Raw genomic sequence first — 12,270 nt, 5'->3', positions numbered from 1 at the left:
AGATGATTAAGCATCTGCCAGTCAGCTCAGGTCATGATCCCAGGGTCCTGGGACTGAGTCCCGCATCAGGCTCCCTGCTCAGCAGGGAGCCTGCTTCTCCCTCTGCCTCTTCCCTCTGCTTGTGCTCTCTCTCTCTCAAATAAATAAAATCTTTAAATTCAATTAACATATAACATATTATTGGTTTCAGAGGGAGAGGTCAGTGATGCATGTCTTATATAATACCCAGTGCTCATTACATCACGTGCCCTCCTTAATGTCCATCACCCAGTTACCGCATCCCCCCATCCCTCTCCCCTCCAGCAACCCTCAGTTTGTTTCCTATGCTTAAGTGTCTGAGAGACAGTCTGCTGAGCACAGAGACTGATGCAAGGCTCAACTCCACAACCCTGCGATCACAACCTGAGCCAAAACCAAGAGTCAGACACTTAACCGACAGTGCCATCCAGGCACTCCTGTACCTCTTAAATAATAAGACTTGAAAATCAAAGTTACTTCTTGATCCATGGGGCTGCAGAATGGATGTTGTGTTAGCAGGCATGAAAATAACATTATTCTCACCATACTTCTCCATCAGAGAGCTCCTGGGTGACCACATACACTGTCAATAAGCAGTAATATTTTGAAGAGTCCATTTTTCTGAGCAGCAGGTCTCAACAGTGGGTTTAAAATATTCAGTAAACCATGCTGCAGACAGATGTGCTGTCACCTAGGCTTTGCTGTCCCATTTATAGAGCACAGGCAGAATAGATTTAGTATAATTCTTAAGGGCCCTAGGATTTCTGGAATGGTCCATGAGCACTGGCTGCAACTTAAAGACACCATCTACATTAGCCCCTAACAAGGGAGTCAGCCTGTCTTTTGAGGCTTTGAAGCCAGGCATTGACTTCTCCTCTCTAGCTATGAAAATCCTAGATGGCTATTTTGTCTACACTGAAAATCTGTTGTTTAGTGCAGCCCCCTTCATTATCTTAGCTAGATCTTCTGGATAACTTGCTGTAGCTTTTACATCAGTACTTGGGGCTTTAGCATGCACTTTGATGTTATGGAGACGGCTTCTCTCCTTAAACCTCATGAACCAACCCCTGCTAGTTTCAGACTTTTCTTCTGCAGCCTCACCTGTCTCAGCCTTCACAGAATTGAAGAGTTAGGGCCTTGCTCTGGATTAGGCTTTGGCTTAAGATAAGGTTGTGGCTAGTCTGATCTTCTATTCAGACCACTAAAACTTTCTCCATATCAGCAATAAAGCTGTTTTGCTTGCTTATCATTTGTGTGTTCACAGGAGCAGCACTTTTTTTTTCCTTCAAAGCCTTTCCCTTTTCATTCCCAACTTGGTTAACTCTTTGGTCAAGAGGCCTAAGTTTTTGGCCTATCTCAGCTTTCAATATGGCTTCCTCACTAAGCTTGATCATTTTGAACTTTTGATTTAAAGTGAGATATGTGCAACTCTTCATTTGAACACTAAGAGGCCAATGTAGGGTATTAATTGGCCTAATTTAAGTTTGAAGTATTATGAGAATGTGAGAGACATGAAGTGACCAAATGCTGCTGGAATAATGGTGCTAATAAATTTGCTCAACACAGGGTTGCTACAAAGCTTCAATTTGTAAAAAATGCAATATTTGAGAGGCACAATGAAGTGAAGTACAATAAAACAAGATATGCCTGTATTGGATCCCTGTTTCCTTATCTGTAAGAAATATAACAGTACCGACCCTGTAGGGTTGTTTGAAAGGGTTAAAAGATAACACACATAATAAGCACTTAGTAAATGTTAGGCATATTAAGAGTTTCATAAATAGTAACTATCATTATTTTTTTAAAGTAAATCCTTAGATGGGAGAGAACTATGAGCAAAAACAAAATTCACCAAAGAATATGAAGAGTGTTAGAAAAATTAATTCTTCAGTCAATGAGTAATTGGTGTTAACCAACCAGTTGCATATGATTATCCATGGTGATTATTCTGCTGGTTCCCAAAATAATGGGGTCCTGTAGACACATACCAAAATTTGAGTGAATTAAAACTGAAACCTTTCAATCATTTTACAACACTCATTAACACATTTGGAGCTTCCTTCAGTTGCTATAAAACCAAAACTAGAACATGATGATAGGCATTTATTGTATTATCTGGATAATAATTTACAGCATTCTGAGGTATCTGGAGAGACCTCTTCAGATGCTGCAAAACTAAAACCAGAAATTAGCAAAAAACCCCTAGAAATTACGGCTGTGCTTATTATAATATTAAGTGGATTAATAATCACATATGCTAACAGACTGTCACTGCCATACAAACTTCCTAAAAAAGAGACACATTTTGTCTGTTATCCTATCCTTTGTTTTAATAGGTGTAGATACCCATTTTAAAAGTGATGAAGGGGTACCTTGGTGGCGCAGTTAGGCAACTGACTCTTAGTTTCAGCTCAGGTCGTGACCTTCAGGGTTGTGGGATTGAGCCATGCCTTGGGCTCTGCGTTCAGCGTGGAGTCTGCTTAAGATTCTCTCTATCCCTCCCCTTGCATGCAAACTCTCTCTAAAATAAATAAATCTTTTTAAAAAATTTAAAAAGTTATAAAAATGTGGAAAACATGGTAGAATAAAAATAAAATTACACTCAGTTTCAACACCCAATCATATATTATTAATAGTTTCTCCCTAACAATTCATGGTATTTATACAAGCATTCAACAAATACTTATGGAACACCTGGTATATACGAGGCACTATTCTAGGTGCTTAGGATACATAATAAACAAAACAGACAAAAGATAGAGCTTGTGATAGATAAGGGAACACTTCCAAACTTTTATGAGGCCAGCATTATGGCAATACCAAAACAAGACAAGGGACACCACAAAAACTAAAGGCCAATATCCCTGATGAACACAGATGCAAAAATCCTCAACAAAATTATCAAACCAAATTCAATAATACATTAAAGGATCATACATCATGATCAAGTGGGATTTACTCCAGGGATGCATGGATGGTTCAGTATACACAAATCAATATGATACACCACATTAACAAAATGAAGGATAAAAATCATATGATCAGCTCAACAGATGCAGAAAAAGCATCTATTTGCTTTTTGAATTTGACAAAATTCAACATCCACTTATTATACAAAATCTCAACAAACTGGATACAGAAGGAACATACATCAACAAAATAAAGGCCATATGTGACAATCCCACAGCTAACTGGTGACTATTATAAAGTGCAAAGGTTTCCCTCTATGATCAAGACAAGGATGCCCACCCACTCTCACCATTTTTATTCAACATAGTGTTGAAGTCCTAGCCAGAGCAATTAGCAAGAAAAAGATATGAAAAGGCATCCAAATTGGAAAGGAAGAAGTAAATTCCATCACTATTTGCAGATGGCATATCATACACAGAAAACCCTAAAGACGCCACCAAAAAAATTGTTAGACTTAATAAACAAATTCAGTAAAGCTGCAGATCAATATACATATATTGATTGCATTTTTTTTTTAAGATTTTATTTATTTGACAGAGAGAGACATAGCGAGACAGGGAACACAAGCAGGGGGAGTGGGAGAGGGAGAAGCAGGCTTTCTGCTGAGCAGGGAGCATGATGCAGGGCTCGATCCCAGGACCCTGAGATCATGACCTGAGCCGAAGGCAGATATTTAACGAATGAGCCACCCAGGCGCCCCCACTGATTGCATTTCTATACACTAATAATAAACTATCAGAAGGAGAAATTAAGAAAACAATGCCATTTACAATTGCAACAAAAAGAATAAAACACTAGGGAGCCTGGGTGGCTCAATCGATTAAGGGTCTGCCTTTGGCTCAGGTTATGATCCTCGAGTCCCAGGACTGAGCCCCGCATCAGGCTCCCTGCTTAGTGGGGAGTCTGCCTCTCCCTCTCCCTCTGCCTCTACCCCTGTTTTTGTTCTCTCTCTAGCTCACTCTCTCTCTCAAATAAATAATAAATAAAATCTTAAAAAGAAAAAGAATAAAACACCAAATTTAACCAAGGAAGTTAAAGACATGTACTCTGAAAACGACAAGACACTGATGAAAGAAACTGAAGACACAAATCAGCGTCAATGGATCGGAAAAATTAGTACTGTTAAAAAAAAAGGCCCATACTACCCAAAACAATCTACAGACTGCAATCCCTATCAAAATCCCAACAGCATTTCTCACAGAAATAGAACAATCAATCCAAAAATTTGTATGGAACCACAAAAGACCCCAATTGGAACAAAGCTGGAAGTATCATGCTTCCTGATATTACAAAGCTATAGTAATCAGAACAGTATGGTACTGGCATAAAAACAGATGCAAAAATCAATGGAACAGAATACAGAGCCCAGAAAAAAACATACACACATGGTCAATTAACTTACAATAAAGGAGTCAAGAATATACAACGGGGAACTACATTAGGAAAACTCAGTCTTTCCCCTTCCTGTGTCTTTCTCTCCTTTATAGAGAAAAACCCAGTCCTTCCTCCTGTGTGTGTGTTTCTTGTGTTTCTCCTTTACTACTCATACAGAACACTTCACTTCTGGTCACCAAATGTATGGAGGTTTTTCTCCACACCAAACAATTCTCTGCAACACCAACTGGGTGTCCATAGTTCAACTCAATTCGGACACTATCTACATGGAGACAGCATCAGATTCCACAGGTTAAGGGCTCAGTCTCACAAGACTGCCCCCCACCCCAAAGACACACTTTTAATGTCAGTCACAAGTAGTAGGTCCCCAGGTTACCCACAATGCCTGTCCAATTAGGCTACAAATTGACAGTTCTTATGACCCACTCCTCAGGTTCAATTAACTTGTAAGATATGCTCACAGAATTCAGGGAAATGCTTACTTACATTTATTAAGGGTTATGATAAAGAATACAGATGAACAACCAGATAAAGAGATACACAGGGTGAGGTCTGGGAGGGTCCTGAGTGCAGGAGCTTCTGTTCCTGTGGAGTTGGGGTGCATCACCCTCCAGGTATGGATATGTTCACCCCCCTGGAAGCTCCCTGAACCCCATATACTTCTGGGATTTTATGAGGGCTTCCTCGGAAGGCATGATCAATTAGTAGCTCCATTTTCACCTCCTCTTCCCTCCCTGGAGGACAAGGGGTAGGGCTGAAAACCCAAGCTTCTAATCACGGGTTGTTCTGGTGACCAGTCCCCATCTAGGAGGCCATTCAGAGTCATCTCATTAGAACAAAAGATGCTCCTAGTGTTCTTATCACTTAGGAAATTACAAGGATTTTAGGAGCTCTGTGCAAGAACCAGGGACAGAGACCAATACATCTATATATATTTCTGTTACCTCACAGGAAAAGACAATCTCTTCAATAAACAGTTTTGAGAACACTTTACAGAAAAATGCAAAAGATTAGAAATGGGTCACTATCTTACAACATATACAAAAATTAACTCAAAATGGACCTAAGACTTGACTGTAAGACCTGAAACCATAAAACTCCTAGAAGAAAACACAGAGTTCCTCGACATCAGTCTTGGTGATGATTTTTTAGATTTGACAACCAAAAGGTAACAAAAGCAAAAATAAACAAGTGGGACTACAACCAAACTAAAAAGCTTCTGCACAGCAGAGGAAACCAACAACAAAATAAAAAGGCAATTTACCAAATGGGAGGAAAGATGTGCAAATCATATATTTGATAATGGATTAATATCCAAAATATATAAATAATTCATACAACTCAAGAGAAAAAAACCCCAAACAATCTGATTAAAAAATGGGTGGAAGATCTGTATAAACATTTTTTCCAAAGAAGTCATACAGATGGCCAACAGTACAAAAAAAGGTACTCAACATCACAATCATCAGGGAAATGCAAATCAAATCACAATGAGATACTACCTCATACCTGTTAGAGGATGGCTATTATTAAAAGACAAGAAATAACAAGTGCTAACAAGGATGTGGAGAAAACATAGAGCTTGGTTTTTGCTCAGTTGCTTTCAAACTTGACATGAATCAGAAATCCCCCGGATGGATGTTAAAACAGTTAATAATTCAGTAAACCTTTGGTGGGACCCAATAATTTGCATTTCTAGAGTTCCTGATGCTAGTGTTTCAGGGATCATACTTTGAAAACCACTGTTCTAGTGAAAGGTAGACAAATAATATACTATAAACATCAGAAATACATAAAGTGTCTAGTATGCTAGAAGATAAGTGCTCTAGGAAAAAAGCAAAAGTAGAGCAACATAATAGCTGCATACAGAGCTGGTATTACGTTTTATTTAAATAAAATATCCAATTTCCCAAACAAGAATAACAGTGGCAAATGGCTCTTGTCAGGCAGTATTCTAAGGGCTTTACCTATATTAACTAATCCTCACAAAACCCCTATGAAATAAATACTATGATTTACCTTCATTTTGCAGAGAGAACCTAGTTAGGTTGAAGTAAGTTATCCAAGGTCACATAGCTACTAAGAGATGGATCCAGGATTTGAACCCAGGCAGTCTGTTTCTAGAATCCTTGCTGTTAAATATTATATTGCCTCTCAATTCACATAATATCTTCTTCATAAATGGTATTTTTAATGGCAAGAGAAGAAATACTTTGTCAGGCTAGACTGGATATACATTATGCTCTCTATTCTATAAGCACCCTGATGCTTTCATCTACAAACCAAATAAGCCCGTTTCTTTTATATTTCTTATTTAAGTTTATCATCCACTCAAATGACCAAGTGAGAAAATGCAGACACCCTTGAATCTTTTTCTCTTACTCCCCACGTCCAATCAGTCTGGTTAACTTCTGCCTTAGAAATTGGACTTGAGACTCTCTACATTCCCATGTTACCCAGACAATTGCCACAAAGGCTCCTAACATGGTCCACTATATCCAGAGTCTTATGCCTCTCCTTCATCCTCTATTCAGCCACCAGCATTCTCCTTGTAAAATAAAATCTGACCATATTAGTTAGCTGCTTAAAATTCTTTACTGATTCTTCATATCAAGCCCAAATGTCTTTTTTTTTCATAAAGGTACTTTGTTTGTCCAGAACAATGATCACAATTATAATCAGAAAGATACTTGGGTAATTATTTGCTTTTGACCTACAGTAAATATTCAGTGAATATTTGATGAATTAAAGTTAAACAAATATTTGCTTTAAGTTTTCTCTTCTGCACTGTACATTTCATAGGAGCAGACTGTCTGTGTCTTTGACTACTGTATTTCTGCGCCTAGCTCAGGGAACGCTGCATAATAGGTGCTCAATAAATATTTGACAGATAAACAAACTTTTTGTTCTTATATGTCAAGTACTTTGTGAGAAGCCCAAATGTCTTAATGAGATATACAGGTCCCTTCACAATCTGGCTGTGTCTCACTTTGCTCATCTACTATTATCCTCCCACACACACCCTAAGCTCCAGTCATGGTTGTAAGTATTCAACTTTCTATTCTGTTGTTCCTTCTTCCCATTTTCCCTGTCTGGCAAACTCCCACTGAACCCCTTATACTCAGTTCTCCTTTCTGCAAAACATCCCTCCCCTAACACCCAAGTAAGCCTTTTCTTTATGGTCTCAAAACTATCTTAGGACCAATCACAAATTTTGTTGTAAATTTGGTCCCATTTAAGGCAAGAACTCTTGAAACTCCTCAGGGCCCAGGACAGTGACTGATACAGAACATAAGCTAAATGCAAGAGCTGTGTTATGTACATTACTTAGAACCTAATGATTCATGATGGAAATTAAAATTCTGGAAAGTGTATGAAGTAATCTCAGAATTAGAAAAAAAGGATTCAGAGATGCACTGTATGTTCTCTCAGCTAAATTCAATTTATTCAACAAATATTTATTGAACAGTATGAACAAAGTAGTGAGCAGAGATTGAAAGCTGTTGAAATTTTTTTTTTTTTAAAGATTTATTTATTTATTTGAGAGAGAGAGAGAGCGCCCAAGAGGGGGTAGGGTCAGAGGGAGAAGCAGACTCCCTGCTGAGCAGGGAGCCTGATGCGGGACTCGATCCCGGGACTCCGGGATCATGACCTGAGCTGAAGGCAGTCTCTTAACCAACTGAGCCACCCAGACGCCCCAGAGCTGTTGAAATTCTTATTGTAACCTATGGCTATGTGTACAATGTATTTACTTATGCGTTAAACAACAAAGTCTGTTTCCAGCAACTTGTATTAAGAGTATTTTGCGCTTGGGTAGATATTCATACCTCATTGCAGCAATGAGAAGGTCAGGTAGGCGATAAAAGTGAATATAACTCAGTTTTCTATTTTTCAAAATGGAATACACTTTTGCACTATTTACTCTTCCAGTAATGAACACTGCAAAATTTAATTCAGCAACGAGCTGAAAAAACAGTCTAATTTTCAACCATGTAAATCAGATCCCACCACTCTCTTGCTCAATACCCTGTTAAGTGGGGCGCCTGGGTGGCTCAGATGGTTAAGTGTCTGCCTTTGGCTCAGGTAGGTCATGATCCGATCCCAGGGTTCTGGGATCGAGCCCCACGTCGGGCTCCCGGATCAGCGGGGAGTCCACTTCTCCCTCTCCCTCTCCTCTCTCCCTGCTCATGCTCTCTCTATCTCTATCAAATGAATAAATTAAAAAAAAATTTAATACCCCATTAAGTGCATCCCATCACATTTAGAAAAAAGTGCGAATCTTTCACTAGGGTCTATTAAGTCCACACGTGAACTAGGGTCTGTAAGTCCACACGTGATCTGGTCCTGCCTACCTCTCTGTAGCCTCATCTGCTACCACTGTCTCCTTTGCTCATTTCACACTGGCCTTCTTGCTCTTTCTAGAACCTACCAAGTTCATACCTGCTTAAGGACCTTTGCAATGCTATTCTGTCCTCCTCAGACTCACTTCTCCCAAATTTTCACATGGTTTACTCTCTTAATTCATCCAAGTCTTTGCTCAAATGCCACCTTCTCAAAGAAGCCTTTCACAGCCACCCTATTTAATATTAGTGTCCTCCCTTGCATTCCTTTGCCCTGCATTACTTTCCTCTTAATATTTATACATCATCAACCCACTACAACAAGGATTTGTAAGTCTCCTCACTGCAATAATTTGCAGTATTACCAGCATTTAGGACAGTGCCTGGAACACAGCAGTCTCTCTCAATATGTTTAACATTCTCTGGCATTCTCATCAGAGTCATTCAACTCACATGACCAGGAAATTCGCGGAGCAAACACTCAAGCTCTGACCCTTAAGTAAAAACAACAAAACAAAGTCTTATCAGCCTTGACATGAAGATCTATTTGTTCTGAGTGGCAAAGAACCTGGCAGGTCTTCCTAGAGATTTAACTGGAAAACTAACTCCTCCAGGCAAAGCTTGCAGCAACCTGAATTTTGAAATCAAGGGACAGGAAACAGTTTAAGCATAAAAAAATTCATAAGGCGACCCCAACTAAACTCACAATCCCGATTTTAAAGACCACCCCCTCCCCAAACCTGGTAATCTACCAACCCCAAAGTTCTTTTTCCTTTGGCTTCTTAGCCTTTTAGATGCTACAGATCCTTTGCCAGTCTGGTAAGAACTATGGACTTATCTTGATAAGGCTTTTAAATGCATAAAGCAAAATATACAGACAGTTATGAAAGAAACCAATTTTACTGAAATATAGGGCCTCCGATTTAAGGTCTCCTATGCTCTTCTTGCCAGGGTGAAAACGAGACAAAATTTTGACGGCTACAGTAGGATCTAGAGGGAGAATCCCTAGGAGACAACACTCAGAGGTTCATCCCAGAGCACCCTCAAGTGGCAGCAGGGAAATCTTGAGCGCCGAGACCCACCCAACCCTAGGGGGCGGGGCTCTTATTCCCTAGGCACGCGCGGGGCCGAGTTCCCCATGGCTCGTCCCGCCCTCGCCTCACCTGTCCCTGCCGTCCCCAGGAGCCGCTCCGGCACCCCTCGCAGGTCTTCATGGAGGCCGCGGAAGATCTCGTGAAGTTTCTCGAAATGCTCTGAGGAGGCGGCAGAGGTGGCCATGGCGCAGGCCGCGCTCCAGCAGCGGCCACCGAGATCTGGGGCACTGGGGCCGCTCCTATCCCGGCGGTCAGCCGCCCAACCCCGCAAACATCACGGCGACCGCCGCCAACACTGCCCGGGACGAGGCGCTTCCGGGGCCGCGGCGGGGTCCTCCCGAGCCAGAATGCCCACCCCCTTCATTCCGTCACTGAGGGAGCGCCGGCCGCGGAAGCCTGACGGAAAGTCGGGTGGGATGCCCTCCCGGGCGATTCCTGAAAGGGTGGCAGCACGCCGGACGAGCGGCAGTCCTGGAGCCCCGGAAATACCCGGTCCAGGGTTGGAGAGAGAGCCACAACGGAAGGGACTGTGAGGACCCGCGGGACTGGCAGCGCACCGACCTGTCCCCAGGGCCCCGCCTCCCGGCGGGGGGGGGGGCAGGGGGAAACGGACACTGCAGTGCATGCCGGGAGCTGTAGTTCGGCGCGGAAGACGCCGGGACTCGGGAGTCATGCGTCGGCGGGGGCGGTGGTTCTGTCAGTGCCACAGCCGCAGTGGGTAGTGCTGACACGCTGTAGTTTGGTGTCAGTAAGCGCGTGGAAGTCATCTTCGATGTCATCGCACTGTTTGACCGCTCTGACTTCCTCAGTTCGTGTCCTGACTAAACGTTAGCTTTCAGCCCTCGAAAGATAGCCGGGCCAGGTTCCAGCTTGCCCTGGAGCAGTAAAGCACTTTTACTGGGGAAGTCAAGTGACCAGGGTCATATGCTTTCAGAAATGGTCCCCAGTGTGACTCCCAAAATACACACTCAGGCTCTAGCGTCTGGGCTCGCCTAGTGCGTTCACTCAGCAGGTCTTTGTTAATGTTACGCGTAGTCATCATGTCGGATATGGGCCTATGTTGGCGAATAAAAGAGCCACTCTGCGCTGGGTTATTTTATAATGTGGTGAGCAAGGCAGACCCAGCATCTTCAGGTCTCTTTCCCGCTGTGTGTAATGTGTTAACAATTACGAAGTCTTTTTCTGCACTACATGGGGTTTCATGGCTCAGCGAATAAAAATTCTTATTTTCAACTTATGAAATGATTTTCCTATCGAAGCCCTTTCTGAAATATTTGCTTGGCAGCCCAATATATAAAACTGCCCAAACATATTACAAGATACATGATTGTTCGGGGGGAAATGATGTGGTGATTTATATCTCCTGGACCTTTATTTTTATTAGACTGATTCATTGACCACTGATTCAACACACGCCTTGAGCGCCTAATGTTCACTGAGTACAGAGATAGCAAAATCTGAGGTTGTTAGTGGAAGTGTACTGTGATAAGTCCCACAGCATTGTTATAGAAGGGGCCGGTACAAAAAGGAGACAATAGCCTCGGATGGAAAAAAGGGATCTTTGAACAGCATCATAAAAGACAAGTAGAAAAATGGGTGAATCAACAATCACATTTTCACACAACTGAAGTTATAACATCTGACTGAGGCTGTACTGTGGCTAGACTCTGGGACAAATTATCCTTAAAAATGAGAAATGATTGTATAACCATAATAATGAAGTGTTTTCTTCTTATAATTAAACTTTCATTTAATTGTTTTCTTCCGCTGACTCTCTAAACTTTCATTTAATACAGTTTTTATTTTGGTAAATAAAAACATAATAATCAAAAACTTTCTGTTAGTGACAGTTCAACATAAATTAAGTAAAATATTAGCTCAATTATGCTACTTAACTATTATTAAAATTTTCCAATTTTTCCATAAAATGACCATTTCTAAATTAGATACCTTAATAGTCAAAACAAGTGCAACAAAAGAATATGCACTTACAAAAATGAGAAGACTGTGGTCCTATAACTCTTTCCCCCACCAAAGTGAATATGTAATTGTCAGTCCAAGATAATCACAAACTATTAGAATAACATACTCCAAACAAGTGATGGGAACATTACTGATTCCTCCAATTTCCTATGGCAGCATTACCTTTGATAAGAGTTCTCCAAATTAAATGTAGGTTTTTAGCAAATAGACATTTTAATCTTGTCAAGATAATGTAAGGAAATGCCCTGAAGATTATTAAATTGACTATAAATTACCAATATCAGTCCTTAGGATAATTTTGCCTAATAAAGAATTGGGTTTTTTGGGGTCTTTTTCTGCCACATTGATTGATTGGTGCTTGTTAAGACACTGCAGTATCAGTCTTGCTAACTCAGGTGCTCACCCTCAATTCTTCCATAGTTACATATTGCCATTTTTAGCTGTTTTGTTTGTTTTTTTAATCCTTAACT

General features: G+C 40.9%; 1 protein-coding gene across 6 annotated transcripts in view; it reads right to left on the bottom strand.

Moving 5' to 3' along the window:
* The window catches only part of VTI1B (vesicle transport through interaction with t-SNAREs 1B), a 74,785-nt gene extending 64,472 nt beyond the window's left edge, over positions 1-10,313 (bottom strand). For 2 of the 6 annotated variants that reach the window (XR_015768487.1, XM_028121936.2), the window contains exon 1: positions 9,887-10,163. Coding sequence is in view for 5 of the 6 variants with exons in the window: in XM_028121936.2 (XP_027977737.1) it covers positions 9,887-10,001 (115 nt within the window). In the remaining variant the exon portion in view is untranslated. Of the gene's footprint in view, positions 1-9,886 lie in introns of all 6 variants that reach the window. The other 4 variants (XM_028122084.2, XM_028122016.2, XM_028121787.2 and 1 more) reach the window with 3 other exon arrangements.
* Between the last annotated feature and the right edge of the window lie 1,957 nt (positions 10,314-12,270).

Source organism: Eumetopias jubatus, unplaced genomic scaffold, assembly GCF_037043125.1.
Source record: "Eumetopias jubatus isolate StellerSeaLion01/CBP00866 unplaced genomic scaffold, mEumJub1_p1.0 scaffold_7, whole genome shotgun sequence".
Lineage (NCBI taxonomy): Eukaryota > Metazoa > Chordata > Mammalia > Carnivora > Otariidae > Eumetopias > Eumetopias jubatus.
The sequence above is the reverse complement of the archived record's forward strand: the minus strand, read 5'-3'. Positions and strand labels throughout refer to the sequence as shown.